Source organism: Fukomys damarensis, unplaced genomic scaffold (assembly GCF_012274545.1).
Source record: "Fukomys damarensis isolate Sample0158 unplaced genomic scaffold, DMR_v1.0_HiC HiC_scaffold_5, whole genome shotgun sequence".
Lineage (NCBI taxonomy): Eukaryota > Metazoa > Chordata > Mammalia > Rodentia > Bathyergidae > Fukomys > Fukomys damarensis.
The window spans coordinates 5,402,244-5,423,623 of NW_022900917.1; the positions used below are offsets into that span (position 1 = coordinate 5,402,244).

General features: G+C 46.9%; 1 protein-coding gene across 2 annotated transcripts in view; it reads right to left on the bottom strand.

The window, feature by feature from the left end:
• Positions 1-21,380, bottom strand: part of Col14a1 (collagen type XIV alpha 1 chain) — a 161,684-nt gene that overhangs the window by 31,350 nt on the left and 108,954 nt on the right. For both annotated transcript variants that reach the window (XM_010619503.3, XM_010619504.3), the window contains exons 35-41: positions 21,046-21,123; positions 18,739-18,825; positions 13,857-13,910; positions 9,968-10,063; positions 8,787-8,840; positions 8,141-8,194; positions 397-450 (exon numbers count right to left, since the gene is read on the bottom strand). In XM_010619503.3, the coding sequence (XP_010617805.1) occupies positions 397-450; positions 8,141-8,194; positions 8,787-8,840; positions 9,968-10,063; positions 13,857-13,910; positions 18,739-18,825; positions 21,046-21,123 (477 nt within the window). The remainder of the gene's footprint in view (positions 1-396; positions 451-8,140; positions 8,195-8,786; positions 8,841-9,967; positions 10,064-13,856; positions 13,911-18,738; positions 18,826-21,045; positions 21,124-21,380) is intronic.

The window sequence follows — 21,380 nt, forward strand, 5'->3', positions numbered from 1 at the left end:
CCCCAGCCCCCAAAACGAGAGGGCTTCTTTTTTGAAAGTCAGCACACTCTTGTCCTGATTATGGTTCCTCCACACGCAAGCCTTATCTATGTCCAAATGCAGCACAGGTGGCCGAGTGGCTCGGAGAATAATCAAGCCACCTGTGCAGCTGAGTTTTAAAGGCTGCTGAGGATGAGTTTGGAGCAGAGGGAGGAGTCGAACCTTCACAGCCAAGGTGGCCGCCAAGGGAAGGTCTAGCAGAAGGGAATCTCTCGAAAGAAATGAATCACTCTTGGACCAGGAATTTAGGTCAGTGGTTCCAACGCCTGCCTCACAAGTGCAGGGTCCCAAGCTCAATCCCCGGTACAGAAACCGCTCTAAGGCAGCCCCCCCACCCCAGTTTCTGGAAATACTCACAATTGGCCCTGGGGGTCCTGGTGGGCCAGAGGAGCCGTCCTTTCCGGGAAACCCCTGGGGACAAAAAACACTGTGTCAACCATGTGGTCGCTTTTCCTGGCTCTCAGAACAGGCTCACCTGGATCCTGTCACTACCTGGGAGGTGAGTCTTGCTGCCTGCTCTACACTGCCAAGGAGTCACTGGGTGCAGCTGTTTCACCGGAACTCTTCTTGGCAAGACTTTTGTGTCTGTCGGCGCCAATTAAATCGCCCAGTGCAGGAATTGTTAAGTATAAGAAACGCCACTTACAAACGCAAATGGGAATTTGTTTTCAGAAAATGATTTTACTGAACTGAGCCCAACACATGAGAGACAGGACTGATTCCTGTTAATTAATGACCAGGCAAAAACACACATAGGTGTCTTTCCTGACACCGCAGGAGTTCTGAGCAGGGAATGCTGACACGGGGATCTCCGGGGCCTGGGGAACTGCCATGCCTGAAACCCTGGAGTCTGAGGAGAACGCGGGTCGAGGGGCAGCCTCCCGCCACAGTGGCAGTCTCCTCCCTGGTGGGGTTGCTGAGTATCTGCCACCGGGAGCTCACACACGACGCGTGTCTGCTTCCCACACCATATCAGAAGGATTGAAGGCAGAAAACAGATGGTGCTTTAACAAATGGACGTCTTCCTGGGTCACTGTGTGGTGTGTGTGTGTGTGTGTGTGTGTGTGTGTGTGTGTGTATGTGCACGTGCGTATGTGTGTGCGCATGTGGCAGTGTTTTTATTTGTTTTATTATATATTTTATTAAAAATATATAATAGGGCCGGGAATTTAGCTCAGTGGTTCTGCTGCCTGTTTCACAAGCACAAGGACTCGGGTTCGATCCCTGGAACAAAAAAAAAAAAAAAAAAAAATGCTGGAATGACTTCCTCTTAAATGGTCACGGTTTTCAATTGTGAACGCTGGACTTGCCAGTGGAGCCGACATGACAGTGCAACTTCAATCTCGAGTTTTACAGCAGGTCCCAAAAATTTTGTTCACAAGTCCCCTCCTGCTACAGGGACAGACACACCGGTCACTGTGAGATCCGTCCTCCACTGGACTCACGATTCCTTCTCAAACCGATTCAGACCTACCTCGCCCTGCCTTCTCGCTGCCCCTCACCTTATGCATGAAACTATCCTGTTGGGACGCACCCACATCCTCCTCCTGTCCCCCACAAGGTGTCAGATGCAGACAGGGAGAGCGAAGTGGCCTGCAGATGGGGCAGCAAGCCGCGTGGGCGAGACCCTGCCCTGTGCTCTCGGCTCCTGGATGTTAGCACCGTCACCCCAGAGCGGCCAACAGGCTGGGGTCCCTCACGGCCTGGTTTTGCTCTCCAGCCTGGACCCATGGCTTGGCCACATTCTCCCACCTCCTCACAGCTTAGAGCCACCAGCTCAGGCAGGGTCTGGCCAGCGGGAAGAGAGCAGTCACAGTGCCGGCTCAAAACCATTGCCTGGGTATGGTTTTCCACTTCCTTTTTCCCTTCTTCCTTCTTGAAGCAACTGAAGACACCACATGTTGAAGACAAGAGTTCCCAGACAGACAGACAGACAGACAGACACAGACAGACCACGTCCTGGCAACAGTGTGGAGTCCAGCCCTTTAGAGAATAGCCGAACGAGGAGAAGAAACCGTGAGCTATGATGACAGACTGGATTCTGTGGGGTCACTGCGGGTGAACCTAAAGCAGGCTGGGGACACCAAGGTTTCACAGAAAAGCATGCATTTAAGTCACCTGCTGGTGGCACACACTTGGAATCTCGGACACTCAGGAGGCTGAGCAGAGAGAGTCATTTGAGCCGGTTTGCGCAACTTAGAGAGATCCTGTCTCAAAATTAGAAACTACGAAGGGGTGGACACGCAGCTCCGTGGTAGGTACTTGTCCCCGGCATAGAAGGACCTGGGTTCGATTCCCAGGACCTAAATGCTAGTTGGATCCTGCTGAGGTTTAGGAGGAGACGTGGGTGATGAAGCCACAGAGTGTTGCTGCTGCAGTGGGATGGGCTTGTTCGTCTCTCACTCACCATGTGTTACCTTCTGTCTTGCTAAGACACAAGAGGACCACCCTCCTCAAATGCAGGCCCTCAACCCTGGACTCGTCAGCTTCCAGAACCATGATCCAAGGCACTTCTGTTCTTTGTAAATTACCACATCTTACTCCTTCTGCATTAGGAGCATGAAAGTACAAGCGCGGGCCCACTGCATTCACCTCCATCCTCACAAGCTGTTGCAGTCCCCCAGGCCCACCCACCTGGGCAATCAGGGGACTTTTTGTTTGGTTCTCTATTTCTTATTGTGTAGCCTAGGATGGCGTTGAATTTGGGATCCTCCTGCCTCAGCTTCTTAAGTGGAGAAGTTACAGGGCTGCAGGCAAGTCTTACACAGGGCAGGCTCGGGCCCTTTGCTCAGCCCTTCCTCCCAGGATGAACAGCAGCAGCAGATTTTCATACAGAAGCCACCATCCTGATGAAAAGAGCACTGTTGCAAAGCCTACATTTTAGAATGAAAATCACTGACAAACTCACTTTTGTGACTCAACTGTGATCAAAATTCACTGAATTTTTTTCAGACATGAACAGCTAAACTTGTCTTCTCCTTTCTAAAACTTTTCTGTAACTATAAAATTCCATTTCGCATCAGGGAGCCAACCTGAGAAAATGAGCATTTGTGAATTGAGCAACCTCATAAAAAGCAGAAATCCCTTAATTAAGAAATACAGAATGAATATCAGGGAGCAGAGACTTACTGGCAATCCTCTTAAGCCAACAAACATGTATTTCTGAGATGCACAAAATCAGCCACCCACAAACAGGAATCTTTTACAACACAAAGAGCCCCAAGCATCTTTCTTTTTATATTCTCACCTCAAAATATTAATACGTACCCACAGCCCACATTAAAAATAATTTTTGCTGTAAAAACTTGAGAGGACTTTTATAGTTTGGTTTTGAAAACGCTTGGCCCTGAGCAAATTATTAGGTCATGATTAGCTATGGTTTCCCTGCAAAACAAAACTAGTGTACGATTTACTCTCGAAATCACTAATACTCTAACAAACATTAAATGTACCTGTGGCTTAACTGGCAAAGCAAGGCTGTGTTTAAGTAAACATTTATTCATTTGCATTTGAAGTTTTCTTTTCCATACCCTGGAGCAAATGTACATCCTCCCCTCACAAGCTCTGCAATGGTTTTCTGTAGGCTCTTTCAAAGTCAGTACCCACAAGCTCTATGCCTATGGCCTCTAAAGGGTGAATCCTGCCTGCCCACAGCACCTGTGGTAACCGAAATGAGTCAGTCAGAAGCCAGAACTCATACGTGATGGGGATCTCAGAAACGGCACACAGAGCTGGTGATGGTGTCCACCAGCCGCAGCTCCTCTGAGGGCAGTGGCAGGGCTGACCACTAAGGTCCTTAGCACCTGGCATCTGAGGCATTGGTCCAAAGGAGTCAGGCTCCAGCCCGAAACACTTGTGGGACCCGGGTGCATAGCCTCAGCCCTGGGTGTGATGGAACCACTTGAGCTGGCCCGGATGGCAGTCGGGCCTCAGAGACAAGGCTGCTCTTGCAGCCCAGGGTTGAGACTGAGCAGCAAGGACCACAGCCTCAGCAGACACTGCCTGCACTGGAGACCAAGACCAGTCCCCTCGTGTGACAGCCTGCCGGGTCTCACTGGGGAAGTTTCGGGGACACGTACGTGCATGCAGTGAACATGTGTGTGCGGCATGTGTGCGCCCCTATAAATACACACACATTCTATGTTAATATGCACATATGTATATACAATTGAGTGGCTATGTATGTGTAATTGTGCATTTTAGTAAGCTGCAGTGATGAGTGCATACAATTAAAACAAAAACACCCAGAATATTCTATGAAGAAATCACTTTGGTGCTCAGCAGGCTTCTACAAGAGACAGTCTGCTTTTTCTGAAATCAAATTGTTTATCAGACTCATGCAGTCCTGAGTTCCACCTAAGACCTTCGGTACCTGGGTCTCCGAGAGTGGAGCCCAGGAATCTGTTTATTAAACAAAAGAAAACAGAGAACAAGCCGATGACACCAGTGGTAGAACTGCAGCTTTGCAGACACAGAAACACCGTATCCGGCCCGCCACTGGCATTTCAGCCATGCCTGTGCCCCATGGAAGTTACTGCGAAGTTAAGGACAGGAAACTAAACACCCGAGCGGCCATGCTCAGCTGTGAGCAGGCAAAGAGGTACAGTGGTTCACAGTATCATGTTTTCATGGATGAAGGTTCAATTCCAACTTCATCAGGGAAGTAACCCACGCTGGGTTCCGACCGCCCCAAAACGCAGGCGAGGTAGCTTCCAGGTTGGAACTCACTTACTAAATATCTCTTTGGGGGAAGATTCCCTCACAGTCACCGGCTCCCACGATGACCTTGGTTAACATCATTTCATGGCCAGAAAGGGTGTCAGAGCCAGGCAGGGGACTGCAGCCCGGCTCCGGCTCCTCCTGCCCATGAGTTCCTCCCGCTTTCTCGGCTTCGGCTTCTGAGTCTGAGTGGGAGTGAGAGCGCTGGCTTTGTGGTCATCCTGAGGGTTAGGGACACAGCGCTGAAAAGCACCTGCACGTACTCAGTCATTACCGGAGTGGTTACTACTATTTTTATTAAAACAACCTGCAGAGTCCCAGCTGCGCGGCACCATCATCTTGCGGGTTGCTGTGCAAATGTTTCCTGGGAATGAATGAAAACCCAGATCAACCCACAGAGAGGAAAGTCACGGCATCCTGCGCCCTGGCTTCGCAGTGCTGTCTCACGATTCCCTCTCTGAAGGAGGAAGATGCTCAGGGGAAATCACTGCGCCGCACACAGCACCAGAGCTGAGCTGCTCACCCCTGCCTAACAGACGGGGGGTGGAGGCCAAATAGCTGCCTTGTGCTGGAGTTCTCAAGCACTTGGAGCCCTTGAAACGGGGCCTCCAGAACAAAGCAGCTTTGTGTTCCTCGGACCCAAGTAGCCAGCAAGCATGTTTCAAGTATCATTTCAGGGTGGAATCCAAAAAATGTTTAAAAAACCCAAACTCGCTTTTTCTTTGGACTTCTGTTTGCAATCGTCTGAGGCATCTTGACAGGTCCAGGGTGGGAGTTCCGAAATGTCCTGACTCAGTGAATGCTGAGATTAGTAGCTAAACCCGCGTCTCTGCCGAGAAGTGCTATATGTACATTAATCTGCAGGCAGCCTTGTGGAGTTGTGTGATTTCTTTTTTTCCAAGTCTGGGAAACAGGCAGGGGCTGGGTTGCCAGGCTTTAAGCCCAGGCCTCACCAGCCACCAAGTTCTCGGTGGCTCTCGGTGGCCCTCGGTGGCCTCACACACGACTCAGAGGCAGTGAGCACCTCCTATAGGTTCCACTTTTACAGAGGAGGCAGGAAGGCCGTGCTCATGGCACAGGGGTGCAGGGCGCCCACTGGGGTCAAAGGAAACATCCCAAGTTACGGTGCCTAAAACTTGAAATTTAGAGACCACCCGTCTCTGCAGGTGCCAGAAAAATATATCTCCTCATCATTTTTATGTTTTCTTTCTGAATTTTATAAAACCACATGAAGAACTGGAAAATAAAGTAATGTTAAAGTTTGTCTTTGCACTGCTAGCCAGAAAACTAGCAATCTGATAGTGAGTGACTCTCAGAACTAGGAAAGAAATGTTTTGGTGTTTTTGCCTCTCATTCTTTCTGACTCTGCATTTATCTACCTGCCTATCTACAATCTACTTATTTATCATCTATCTATCTGCCATCTATCAGCTATCAATCTTACTTATCACCCACCCCTCCGTCTGTCCACCTGTCTGTCCACCGCGCACGCACATACTGCCCTCCTTTCTGGCTTCCCTGAGGACTCCCTGCAGGTCCTGGGTGAGAGCCAGGAAATGCTCTGCACAGCAGAGGCGCTCAGGGAACACAGGGAGAGCCCTGAGCTCAGACACCAGAACAGGGCAAGGAGGCGGACTTGTAGCGCAGAAGAAGGCCAAGGCAGCACACTACGAGCCGGAAAGGCTGCGGTGGAGGCTGGGTGTCCAGATGCTTCAGAGCTCTCACCGCTGCTCACAGTCAGTGCCTGCGCTGTGCTTTGGGCCTCCCAGCCGGGCGGAAACGCACTCCGTGGAGAAGTCCAGCTTGTGCTCGACCTGCCTGCGGCCTCAGGCCCAGCGTTGGCTAAGAGCTGCCTCACAGAAGAGTCACCCGTCTTCCGGGCCCAGGGCAGCAGTCGTGTTCTGGAACCTCCCATCCCCTCAAGGTAGGTGGATTAGAAACTGCCTCCTTTAATAAGAATTATCACCTCTTCCAGTTTCTGCTCTGCAGACAGGAATGGGTGTAGCAAATGGCACAAAGTATGTGCTCAGCTAACACAGGGCTGAGTGAAAACAATTGACGGGGTCTTTCCCTCGAGTACAGGGCCTGTGCCACCTACTTCTAGGGGCACCATTGGTTTGGCGTGAAAGGCATCCCCTTGAGGTACACACTGGCATGGCATTGCCCCCAAATATCTTTTCTAAAATATTATCCTGGGATTCACACAATTTCTTTAAAAATATGGCTCCATAATGAATGAGTATCCACTGAAAACCAGATGGAAAAGCAATTGCTTTTCTATCCAAGAAGCTTTCAAACAGGAATTAGACACACCCTCCAAGTTTTACTCCCAGATAGATATTTCATGCTCTCATACAACAGTTTATAATGTCTTCTCAGATATCCAAGTACAGACAGCTTATCACTTTATGTAAGACTCTGGATCCTATAGAAGAACACAACATGTTTGGAAGAACAGCAAAATATTTATAAAAAGTCCATGTCGACATATTGACTTTAAATGAAAGAATCCCAGAGTCAAACTGTTCAAGTGCTAAGCCAGCATGTTTCATCTGGGAGTTCTCCGCCAACAGAACTGGACTTTATGCACAGATAAATCAAGGAAACTCAACCAGATCTTTCGACTTGCCTTTTTCCGAGCTGCAGGAATCTAGGTGTGTAACCACAAAGGATCTTAGGCTGAGGCCTTGGCCAAGACACATAAACATTTGTAGACAGACACCCTTCCACGCATGCAAGAGCCCCACAGGCACTCAAATTTTACAGAAGGATTCCTGAGACACGGTCCCCGAAATGCACTTTATGGACCACTTTCATTGGATGAACAGAGGCTAAGCTTTCTTTTTAGGCAAATGAAAGCTGGATGTTAAACAAAAAGGAGGTGGGATTCAAAGTCCCCCGCACCTGCTTCCAGAGTACACAATGTCCGTGTTCTTGAGTGGCTCTGTGTGTGTCAGAGTGAGTTTTCCCGCCAGTTGTTCACTCACCTGGTAATGAGTGTACTAAAATTTCAATGAATATGATTGTTGATTTCCTTTATATTTGTGTCTTGAGGATTCATTTGAAAGAACTGGAAAAATCTGGTAAACCAGCGCAGCATGCAACTCAGTGCAAACTACATTCAGGTCTGAAGCAATCAGGAAGAGGTGCTGCTGATTTGGAAGTTTGATAAAGCAATGGATGTATTTTTTGAACACTAGGCGGGAGTAATGGACATGGAAGACCTTTGTGCCTAGAAAGAGATGCAGCACGGGCAGAATGGAGATTGGCACAGCAAGACGTGGAACAAACGCTGGCCCCACTTCCTCACATAAACTCCGCCAGCAGCAGAGTGGCTGCAGAGGAGCGAACCTGGCTGAGAACCACTTAGGCAAGTTCTTACCCGCTGGCCGGGGGAACCGTCGCGTCCTGGTGAGCCCACACCTCCTGGGACTCCCTAGGCAGAACAGGCAGAAAAGGAAGTCACAAACCTACGAGCGTGCAGGGGACGCTGTGACGGAACTCCGACCTGAAAGTTACACACGGGAAAGGACCCCTGACTCACGAACTCAACTCCTTCCCGAGGGCTGGCTGTAACTCAAGTTGGTCAGTGGAGGCTCAGGCTCCAATCCACAGCCTTCAAAGTCTCAGTCAGATCTCAGTGTGCTTAGAGAGACGCTGCCCTAGGATTTCTCAGTGAACCCCACACAGGAAAGGACACTGCCATGTTCCTTCCTGAACATTTTAAGGATTAAATCTGTATTTGAGACCATGTGGAAGCACAAGTGGCCAGAATTTGGGTCATAACTCAAGACTGTGTTCATAAGTTAAAACTAAAATTCTGGTCAAAATCCAAGTTGTTCATACAACTTGGTTGTAGCTTAAGAGTCCACTGTATTTCCTGTGCAAGCGCACTGGGACCTTGAGCGTGGCTCTCACAAACACAAGCAATGCCAAGGCCACAGCTGACTTCAGAAGCTCTGCCCTCTGTCCTTGGCCAAGCTCAAGAGAGCTGACAACAATCAATGAAAAATGCAAAAATATAGTACCTGTGTCCCCGGAAGGCCGGTGTCCCCTTTCTCTCCCTTCTCGCCTGGCATTCCCTGAATACACAGAAGCAGAGTCAAGTTCACACGAGCAAAGGCTTGGCCCTTCCCCTGCTAGCTTTAGAACACTCTCAGTACTGCACTGCTTCCACAGGAACGTCTAAACAGCACGCTCCACTTCTCACATGCGCTGCGCCTTCTATGTAAACTGAAGATTTAAGAAACAACGAATGGTTTCTAACAAAATACACACTCCTGTGTGGCTGAGCCAACCTGCACATGCACGGAGGAGACAGGTGAATATTACAATAGTACTTGTAGTTTAAACTTTAAAATCTCCCATCTCTATACACAATAGATTTGCTTTGTTTTGGTTTTGGCTAAACTCAAGGATAGAATAAAAGAATAGACATCCAAGCAGTAAGTACCATCCTAGGAGATAGTAAGGCAACAACAAAAATTTGTTAGTAATAGGAGTAACAACACAAACTGACGTGTTAATGGTTTCTAAAATGTGAAAAGCTTTTGCAAGAAAAATCTCGCCAGCAAGGGACTCTCAAGAGTTTGCTAAAACATTAGCTTTCAAGCATCTGGTTACTCCACTTATTAATTGGTGATTGGTTCTATACTTTAGATCTCTCTTACTGAAGACAAATAAATGGAATTAAATGTTTTTAATGGCACAAAACAGCTTTTCAAAAACACGCAGCTGCGTAACATAAACCACGTAAATCAAAGGCTCGCTCAGTGGACTGCACTGAGACTAGCTGAGACAAAGGTCATAAATCAACAGTTTTCATTAATCTTCAGCCATATTACTACAAATCAATAATGAATAATTAAATTCATCATTTATTACTTTCTAATTGTTACCGCATCCATTAAGAATTTGGTCACAAGGCAAGGGCTCTGCGCCTGAAGCCCTGCTCTCTCTGCAGGAAGACTGCCTGGGGTACGCCCACCCCATGCAGGGTGTCAGTGTGTTGCAAAAGCGAAAGTGGGGAGAGCTACTGGTGGACTCCCGTCAGGCCTTGCTTTCAAAGGGATGGGGCAGGAAGGGGGGCAGGCTCACGGCTAGGGCCGAGCAGCCTGTCGTGAAGAGTCGTAACAATACAACCCATCCGAACGTTCACAGCAGACTGTCGTAAAGCATCGAATGCATCCAAACACTCGCGGGTGCTCACCGGCATTCCCTGAATGGACAGGCCACTCGGTCCTTGGGGGCCTGGGGGCCCCTGTGGTCCTGTAGGGCCTAATTCACCCCGAGGGCCCTCTGGTCCCTGGAAGACAAGAGAGAAAAGTCATCATGGAATAGGCCTTCCGACCCCTAAAGGATATCTCTGCTATGGCCCTTAGAATTTATCCACTTACAGAGTGTTTCCCGAGACACGAAACATTCAGAACACCTGGACACCAAACCTGCAGTGATTCACCTCCAGGCCTCGCCAGCATCACAGTGAGCCAGGACCCTAAGCACGCGGGATTCTGCAGCTTATGTTTGGCTTTTGCTTCCACAGATAGGATGCTGGGCCAATTACATAAGTAACCAGACTCCCCACACCCCAGAACAAATTCCAAAGCCAGAGGAAGGGCTGGAAGACCACCCTCCTGGGCTGCGAGGTCTCCACTGTTAACACCACCGTCAGCGCCCGCCCACCAGCACCCTGCCCTGCCCTGGGACTTGGTATCTGGCTCCTTTCCTTCTGCACCTTCATCTCACCTACTCTGCTTCCTCACTGCCCTCCAAGGGACCCTGGATTTCCTTTCTTTCTTTCTTTCTTTTTTTGTTTTTTTTTGTTTTATTTTTAGACAGGGTCTCACTATGTAGTTGAGACTGACCTGGAACTCATTATGTAGCCCAGGCTGGTCTCAAACTCACAGTGATCCTCTTGCCTCAGCCTCCCAAGTGCTGGCATTACAGGAGTGCACCACCACGCCCGGCTTTTATTTCCTTTCTTTTCAAGACCAGACGTGCCTTTCACTTTAGCAAGCTGACCTCTGTATTTAGGCCTTGTCATCATTTAATGAAATTACACCACCTCTGCAATCTTAGACGCAGAAAAACCTATTTATTGCCAATCTCGTCTTCTTCACTGTCATATTGTGATTCCAATGAATGCTTTTCTTTTGTTAAACCAGGATTCTGATACTTTGATATCACCTTGGTTTTTTTTTGGTACTGAGGATCTAACTCAGGACCTTGCGCTTGCGAGGCAGTTGGTGGCACCACTGAGCTAAATCCCCTGCCCTTGCCTGACACATTAAAACTACCTATCAGTGGGGATCTATGTGATACTTTGGTGCATATATAGTTATGTTTTTGTTTTTGTTTTTGTTTTTTTTTGGTACCGGGGATTGAATTTGGGTCCTTGCGCTTGCAAGGCAGGCCACCGAACCGCTGAGCTAAATCCCCGGCCCTATGTATAGGTATGTAATAACTATAACTAGCACAGTTATAATAATGTTCAAATCAAGATAAGAATTTCTATCTCCAAGCATTTCATCCCTTCTTTGTGGTGAAAACAGCTAGCTGCTTTGAAATGTATGGTAATTACTGTTACAAGGTCGCCTACTTCGCCACAGAGCATCAGCAGGCACTGGGTCAGCAGAACAGGAACTTCGTGTACATCGACCAACCCTCCCTACCCTTCGCCCTCCTCTTCCGGCCCCTGGTAACCACTAGTTAATGTCGATGGGAGCACTTTTTCTTGGATTCCCTGTGTGATGAAATCATGTGGTTTTTGTCTTTCTACATCTGACTGATTTCTCATAATGACCTTCAGCCCCATCTGCGTGTCACAGTGAACGATTTCATCTGCTTTATGACTAAATCGTACTCCTTGGAGGACGCCTGCCATGTTTGCTTTGTCCACTAGCCAGTGGATGAACACTTGGGGTTTCCGTTTCGTGGCTCCTGTGACTACCCCTGCAGCGAACATGGGTACAGATGTCTCTTTAATGTCCGAGTTTCGCTTCCTTGCGGTGGGTAATGTGGGCAGGATCTGAGATGTGAGCCTGGTGTGTCTGCGACTTGGGGCAGAAGATATGGAAGAAAAGTCAGCTGGGACAAAGTGCCTAAAAATACTGAGTGCAGGCTGAGTGCGGTCAGGGCCAACCACAGGCACCCATCGAGCGGTCTGGGAGTGGGTGAATTTGGGGCACTGAAGCCATAACCTCCCTCAGTGAGGATGAGTTGCTGGAGCGAAGGGGAAAGTTGACAAGAACCAAATGCAAATCAGGTAGAAAGAAGAGGGAGAGAAAGTGGGGACGAATCCAAGATGAGAAACCTAAACACTGGGAGGAGGCCGAGGAGGAAGTGGGAGAGCAGAGCACAGAGGAGAAAAACACTTCAGAGGAGCAGGGAACAAGCGGGTGATTGGTGCCATGACCGAGAATGCTTTCAGGGAACTTTCCGGGGTCAGAAGTCCTGTGGGTGGAGAGTTAGTGGGAGGAGAGGATCTGGGACCCGAAAGATAAGGACTCTCCCAAGAGGCGGGGCCTTTTATAAAGCCCCCTCCTCTGAGCAAATCGGAACTGCCTTGGGCCGCACATAAAAATGTGGAATACGGTTCTCGAATGTCAGTAAAACAATAAAGAGGGCCAAAAGGCCGGCTGCGGGTTAGACACACCTTAATACTTATAACTTTGTTAATATATTACTACATACGACTGAGGAACAGAAAATAGAACAGGGCAGAAAGTAGGCGGCCCATTTTCTTCTGTACTGAGACAAATGACTAGAAGCCAGCAATGCACCTGACTTGCTCTTCTAAGTCCCTGCTGCACCATAAAAAGGACAGGAATCCGGGCCTTCCTGCCGGGGCCTGGGTCATCCATCCCTACAGCGGAGATCCCGACTTCTCCCTGGGACACTGCAGGTCCCGCAGTGGAGGACCCCAGGGTCAGCTCACTGTCAGGGAGGGGACAGAGTCAGCACCCGAGGGCGTCAGGAAAACCAGGGAGCTGTGCAGGGGTGGGAGGTGGGGCCAGGGAGAGCTGCCAGGCCGCTGGGAACACACCGGGGCCTGGCCCACCGTCATCCCCAGCCCTCCACCGAAGTCTCCTTACCCCGCATTTCCTCCCACATCCACCAGTCATCTGTAATTTTACAGATTTCACAATGCTCGCTCCTCAATGGATAAATGCTATGCAAATGTAATAAGGAGCCACACCGATGCAGCGAACCACACGTGGTGGATGGGAGGGGTCGCGTAGCCTGACAGAGGAAAATGGGAAGGGGCCTTCAGCGCCGCCCCTGCAAGGACTGGCGGTGTATTCTCAAGAGAAGGGCGCGTGCCTGGAGGTTTTCAGAAAGGATGACAGGATCCGGCATGGACAGTAAGGAAATGAGTCCTGGGGCAGATGTAAAGGAGCAGGAAATCGAGCCCCTGGAGACAGAAGATGTGACAAAAGCCAGCGAGAAGAGGGTGGGCCTGAGCTCAATCAGCAGCTGGGCTTCTGCCAGTCCTCAGGAGCCTTTGTGCAAAGTAAAAAAACGTGCAACTCGACAAGGCTTAGTGTGGCCTCCCCTCTGGTCTGGTGCCTTGTGCAGTGCACAACCTGGACCATCATCCTTGGTGGCCTTGGACAGTAAGAACGGAAAATACAGTTGTTTGTCTGATTAGACATAGTGGCAAAGGAGGAAGAAGAATCCAAAATGAGAAATTACCCGGAAGGGACTGATGCTACGTTGTGAGTCTACGTGATTCCTTTTAAGATACACTTTTTATTATAGATAGGGGAAGAGAAGAACGGACCAGAGGCAAAATCACCTTGTGGATTCAACCACTCACAACACTGACACTTATTTCTATTGCAGAAACCTTGCTTTCTCTCAGTTATGAATATTCTTTTTGATTCAAAAGCACAAATCACTGGGCTGGGGAATTCAGCTCAGTGGTGCCGCCGCCTGCCTTGCAAAGGCCAAGTTCCCGAGTTTGATCCCAGGTACAAAAAAAAAAAGCACAAGTCTTTCAAAATAAGGAAAAAGGGTTAGACAGGTGTTTCATAAAAATTCAGGAGCTTCGGATTACAAGGGTAAAGGAAACACTGACGGAGAGAGAGAGTGAGTACCTTTGGGCCCTGTTCACCTTGCTGGCCCTTCGGTCCCCGGAGTCCTGGACCACCCTGGGAAACAGATGTTAAACATTAGCCCAAACACAAATCACAAAACAGTGTATTTCATTCATTTTTCTTAATGCTATAGGATTATGTCATATTATTTAACATAAAGCCCACACGTTGTGTGCTGGTATACCTCCATAATGATCCGTACCTGGAAATCTGCCACCTAGCTCCAGCCTCCCCGGAGATGATTTCATAGTCGGAAAAAACTTTCTATGCCAAATCCTCTTAAATTTTGAAAAATGAGAAGATTTACTCATTTGCTGCTTATATTAGACTACTGTTACTCATGAATAAAAAATATAATAGATATTACTGACCTAAAATGATGTTTTATACCAGAACTTTGAGGTTAAGTTCTTCAATTAAAGTGTTTAAAGCCCATGAAAATAACAGCAATTTAATTTTCTTTGTTTACATAGAAATAGAGATAATTAGACTTGTGTTTCTGAAACTTTAGTTGTTTGTATTTCTCTTCAAGATGTTTAAGCTGTTAATGTACCACCTATGTTATTTAATAGCAGTTTTATATAGCTATATATCTACACTATTATTTAATAGTAGTTTTTATATAGATATATATCTACATACACAGTAATAAATATTTGTATATATTCTTTGTGTATATGTTTGCTATGGGCCTAAACATGTCTGTATTTTAATTACTACAATTAAATCTATTTTAAGAAGCAAGCATGGTAGCATTACAGTAAATAGAAAAAAGTATTGCTTAATAAAAATATCAGGTTACGTTAAAAGTTAATGTGAATGAAATGATGTTAGTAAATCTCAACAGATTTTGCTCCCATTAAGGTCTGGGAGGCATTTGCTCTTTGACCACAGAGGAAGTGACAAGTGTCAGCAGACCATGTGACTCCAACAGACTCTGTCGCTGGATCAGAAGTGAAAGATTCTTTACCATGGGGTCATGTTCTTCCTGTGTCATGCCCATTTACTTCCTGTGCCATGTCTATTTCCTGTGGTGTCCAGATGACCAACCATGATTCTGTGCCACCAGCCAAACACTGTGTCACTCGGGGAAGTTCCCTGTCTGCTTTCTCAACTACTTAAACCTGCTCCCCATCAAGTCGGTGGCTCCTCTAGCAGATTTTTTTGTTCTTTTCTTGAAATGTCTTTTAAAGTACATTTTTATTAGTGCACATTAATTTCATACAGTATCAGGTTCCACTGTGGCAATTTCTTATACACACATGACATACAAAGTTGCATCCATGTATGCACATGGTTATCTACAGAAAACATTGCCTGGAGAATTACTTCAGTATCATTCAATGTGCCATTAAATATGTGATGTGACACTGCTTTACCTAAGTCTGAATTTTTCAACTTAATGTTTTAGAAATGTGCTTGTTTGTTTTAGCGTTTTTTTGCATGTTGATAAATAAAGTGTAACTCATCAACTGTTGCATAACTGGCCAAACCTTAGACATGTGATAGTTTAAACTTTTTTTATTATTTAAATTTTTGGTGGGTTTTTTTGCCCTTGCACAGTATTTTGCCCATTACACAATGTTTCCATTAACATCCTCTCCTGAACCCCTTAAGTAAAAATGCTAGTGTCTCTCAGATACCAAGAAGAATCAGCAAAACCTCTTGGACGTGCAGACGTATTACCGAATAATACTCCGACAGTGGTGGCAGTTTGGGCATCTGCCAACAGTTGAAGAGTGCCCCCGTTTCCCTAATTCTTAATCGACCCCAGATATTAGCAAAATTTGCATTTTATTAGCCTACTTGGTGAAAAATAATACCTTATTCTTAATTTAATTTTCATTTTTCTGAAAACTGCATGATTGCATATCTTTTTATAATTGTTTTCCGTTTTCATTTCACCGTCATTGCGATCAACCATTTATACACTTTACCCAGGTTTTCTTGGGGTGCACATATTTTCTCTTTAGTATGTGGACACTGCATACATCTGAACCTTTAAGGAGTGCCTATGATGTGCACATGTGCGGGCGCACATACACCGATGTACACGTAAGATGCATAGATGTTACAGGTTATAAATGTGACCAATACTGTGCTCCGTGTCATGGGCTATCGGCTGTTTACCCGAGAGCCTTTCCGACCCTCTTCACCCTTCTATGCTCGCTACTGTAGAGATGAGTACAGATACCTGCTTTCCCAGCTTTTCTTTGCCCTGGGAATGGCCACGTCCACCAACTTGGGCCAGTGTGATCAAGGAGCAGCTATCTGAGGAGACCAAGGTGGAGGCCACGAGCTGCCCAGGTCCTGCAGCCCCTCACCTCCGACCTGTCACAAGCGAGGTGACCCTCACTGCCCTCATAGTTTACGCCACTGTGCCAGTCACATGCTCTGGTTCTTGCGGCCCGATGACGTCCCTGCACGCACGCACCTGTCGCAGCTCTTCGACTCTGTAAGCAGCTGAACGGAACTGAAGCTTTCATTAAAACTAGACTGTCTCAGATATTCACACCAGAAGCACCATTTCTGAAAACCAAGGACCATTTTATGCTCCTAATTTATTTTCCACCTTAACCCTAATGCTACTACCTGAGCACGTGACAAGAATTCAACACATACAAATTCATCTGATCTGCAGAACAGAAGCGAAGGAGGAGAAACAGCCCCAAGCACATTCATCCATTTAATCTTAGACAAAGAGGCCAGAAACATACCCTGGAGGAGAGGCAGCCTCTTTAATAGACGCTAGGAAAATCGGATCTCCACGTGCAGAAGGGTGAGTCTAGGCTCCGATCTCACCATGTGCTAAACTAAAGTCAAAATGGGTCAAACATCTAAATGTTAAAACAGAAACACTTAATCTGCTGGAAGATAAAATAGGTACACCTCTTGAGGGACTTTCTGAACAGAACTCCAATGAAACGAGATAATACCAAGAATCAACAAATGGGATTACATCAAATTAAAAAGCTGCACAGCAAGGGAAACGAGAGTGAGGAGGCGACCTACAGAAAGGGAGAAGAAAATTTTGTCAGCTATTCCACGGATGGAGGACTAACATCAAAAATATATAAAGAATTTTTTAAAATTTAGACCTCAAAATAAAGACCCAATCAAAAAATGGGCAACAGAAATGAACAGACACTTCTCAGAAGTACAAATGGCTAACAAAAATATGAAAAATGCTCAGCCTCTCTGCATCAAAGAAATGCAAAGTAAAACTACACTGAGATTCCATCTTACCCCAGAAAGAACTGCTGTCATCAAAAAGTCTAATAATAAATGCTGGTGAGGATGTGGGGAAGGGGGGGAGAAACTCTTCTACACTGTTGGTGGGAATGTAAGCTCATGCGACCACTATGGAAATCAGCAGAGAGTCCTCAAAAAACGAAAACTAGAAATTCCATTTGATTCAACTATACCTCTTCTAGGTATCGTCCCAACAGTTAAAAGCATCATATGACCGAGATACATGTGTACTCATGGTTATAGCAGCATAATTTATAATAGCTAGGTCTTGGAAACAGCACAGATGTCTGTAAATGAATGAGGAAAATGTGGTATTTATATACAACGCAGCATTATACTGCCGTGAAGAAAGATAAACTTGAGGGAGTAAATAAACACAACATGAGACCATAACCCCAAATTATATTTTCTTTGTAATGCTATGTATGAAATGCTTCATAAAAATTATTTACAATATCACATTAAATATGTGCAAGTTATATTTCAACAAAAAACCCTAAGGAAATAAAGCATGCTGTGAGCAACACAGGTCAACTCAGTTCTACCTCCAAAGCCTACTGAGACAGATACATCTAAGAATCTGTGGAATGGAATCAGTAAGGGTCTTCCTGCAGATGTGTGCAGGTTTTCTCGGATGCCACCAGCGGAACATGGGCACCTACGTTGAACAGACTCTCATGGTCTAGTGAACTTCTGAGATCCTGAGGAGAAAATCGTCCTAATAACCGTTGGTTCCACTCTGCCATGTTCTGTCACCCATAACACTGAATATTCATAGTTTTAGGAGCCTAAATACTTCACGATGCCAGGCCAGTGCTGGCCAGACAGTGGGCAGGGACGGTCATCCGGGAGGACACCTCCCACGGCTGTGTTCCTTATCCACACTCCCCCGTCTGTCTGCTGAGGTGAGGTCTGAACGTCCACTTGGACGTGGTGTACAGAAACTGCCACAGATGGTGTATTTACTTTTTATAGTTAACAAAAATGCATGTTTCTGTCTCTTGCTCTCCTTCCTGCCTGCCTGCCTCCCCCCACCCCTGTAGGAAGCTCTGTAGGAGTTTTTGACAGTAGACACTTCATTCTCATACAGCGATGTCCCCTGGCCCACGCCAGCCCCTCCGGTGACACACACCGCACATGCAGAGGTAGGGTTTGCACATCTTACAGAAACAGTCGAGGTACAAAAATTGAAATGTCACACAGAAGAGAAGCCGCAGCTATCCACAGGGAGGTTGGAGCCTACAGCTCCATGAGGGAAAGGGTGACAGTGTGAGCAGCAGCTCAGAGACTTGAATCTGAAGCCCAGCTCCTTCCAGCTGTGTCCTTGAACAAGTGACTCAATATCTCTGGCCTCAGGGTAATTCTAGGCTAAGGGGGTAACAGCCATGCAGTACACTTGTCAGCACATATTATATGCACAAGCGAGTACTACTGATTTTTCTTTCTATTTTTTGAGACTGGGTCTCACTATGTGGTTCATGCTGGCCTTGAACTCACTAAGGAGCCCAGGCTGGCCTCAAACTCCTAGCGATCCTCCTGCCTCAGCCTTGGAGTGCTGGCATTGCAGGCGTGTGCTGTCACCCAGCTACTGACATCATTAGAGAACTTGACGGGTTGAGGAAGGACTTACCGGTGGGCCTGCCGGTCCCAGGGCCACTTCGTTGGCTTCTGAACAGGCGCAGGAATTGGGGAGATCAGGGCAGGACTGGTCATCCCTCTAAGGAGGAAAGGACAGTCAGTGCGGCTGCTAGCAGGCTAGTCTTATAGAGGCTCTCAGACCCAGAGAAAACGGCATACGATGTGTTTAAAGTGTTTCGGTGAGCAGCAGTCTGGAAGGCACTGAGCTTCCACTCCTGCTCACAAAAGCATTTCTGTCACAACAACTGCATGGGTCCCTGTGAACTGCTGACCAACTTCGCTAGGACCGACCTGGGAGGCTGAGTGAAGAAAGAAGCTCAGAAGTGCCTGTGAAAAATTCCTGGCTACTGTTTAATTAATTTTCAGTCACAGTACTCTCTGAACTAATGGTCTGGAAAAACGTGATGTTCCAATCTTTTCTCAGTTTCCAAGAATAAAAGAAAATGTCACGGGAATGCTCTATCAAAACAATCACATCTGTACTAAAACCAAAACGAAGTAAAACAAAATAAAAACCGCTTGGATCTATCAATTCCCCGTAACAATTCCATCAACTGCTTACATTCTGTGGCTGAAATTAAGAAAAACAGTGTTGATCTAAAGCTTTGGCATAGTGGTCATTTTTTCCCCTCAGGGAATTCTGTGGCCATGTGGCGCTGCGAGACACCTACGGCTTCCTCCTGGGAAATTTCTACATCTCCAGGGTCACGGCTTGCATGTAGATGTTCCCCCAGAGCCTCAAGCATTCACAGGTGGGTCACAGGGTGTGACGGTCACCAGCAGACTGACTGGTCTCACTCCCTCCCTCCCTCCCTCTCTCCTCTCTGCCTCCTGCCTGCCCTGCCATGGACTGTTTCTTCTCTGCCATGCTGCCCTGCCTTGAAGTCAGCTGACTGTGGACTGAAAACTCTACAAAGTGTGAGCCAAAATAAACTTGTCCTCTAAGACATCCAGGGACAAAAATGAAAGAAAAAGATGAGAAGGTCTTGGGTCCTTGAGAGAACTGGTGATCTCACTTGTTGACACAGCGTAAGTTCGGAGCATTTCCCCTTCTGATCTCCAACCTACCTGCACTTAAGCATAGTATCAAGGTCCCTGATTTAAGTTCTCACTAGAATTTAACAACTTATTTACTGGAGAAAGAATAAGCGAACTTTCTTCTCCAACACAGGCTCCATGAACGTACTGTCTGCAGTGAACGTTGAACCATGCTGTGTTATCTTGCAGTCAAGCTCTTTAGCCATTGTGAAGGCTGCTCCCCACCTCCTCTGGGTTTAATTCTTAAGACCTGAGCTGACCACATCAGCCAGGCCACAATCTCTGAAGAGCCTAAGAGAGGAGCCCACTTTTACAAATGCAGGCTAACCCTTGCATATAAATAATGAGACAAGTTTCAGTCTTCTAACAGCATCACACAGGTTATGCAGCTATGGCTACAGTCCCAAAACTATGTGCCGGGAGGCCCTGGGTAGCACATTCAACTCAGAGGGACATGGTGAGTGTCTTAAAAATTCAAGGGAAGCGGCAGCAATGTGAGGCCCCCACTGGACTTGGTGTGAACAACTAGCTCAACAGTGTGTGATGCTCTATATTTAGAGCACTCATTGATCAGTAGTCACGCTGATGAAAACCAAGTACCATGGGAAAAAGCAATGTGGAAAAAGAAGTGAGAGAGATGCTTAATCTCATTCCAAGACACAAAAGATACTGCACTGCTCAGTCGGCACACTGATTCCATTAGTAGTAAATCATTGTGGTAATTTAAGAATAAAGGCCAGGTGTGGTGGTGCGCACCCATAACCCCAGCACTCGTGAGGCTGAGGCAGGAGGATTGCTATGAGCTTGAGGCCAGCCTGGAAAACCTAGTGAGACACTGTCTCGAACAACTAAAAAGTAAAATATTAAAAGTTCATTTAAAAAAATCATATGCATCATTTTTAAAAGGATATGGAGTTGTTAGGCAATAAATATTAAGATGTTCCTAAACGGGACTTCAGATATTTTATAATAGGACTTTCTGTCTGGAGGGCTGCCATGCAAATCCAAGGCCCTACGGCTTCTAGCAAGCGGGGTCACCTGGGTGATCCGTCCACACCACTAGCAGCTGTGCAGACCATGTCAGGTGTGAGCCGCGGGGTGGTCACACTGATTTCTGTCCCCATCTTAGCCCCTCCCTGATTTTCATTATCAGCACCACGAGTAGTTTCTTACATAAACACTGAGAAATAGCTTACTATCTTCAGAGAAAATTGACTGTAATTTTTTTTTTAAACTCTGGAGACAAAAGAAGAGTCCTTACCAGGCCTGGAAGCTCGCAGCATGTGTCTCTGTTGGCCCAGGATGTGGAGCAAAGGATGTCAAACATCTGCAACTGGAACTAGAGTTTGAAAAGGAAAAGCAGTGCTCAGTTGGGGATGGTTGTGTACGGTCACAATGATTCTGACTGGGCAGCGCCCCGCACTACATGAGACCCACACATCGCCCATGTAACGTTATAAACATATTAAAAATAAATCCAGCGAGGGCCGGGGACGTAGCTCAGCAGCACTGCTCCTGACTCGCAAGTGCAAGGTCCTGAGTTTGACCCCTGGTACCAAAAAAAAAAAAAAAAAAAATTCAAACAACATATCACTA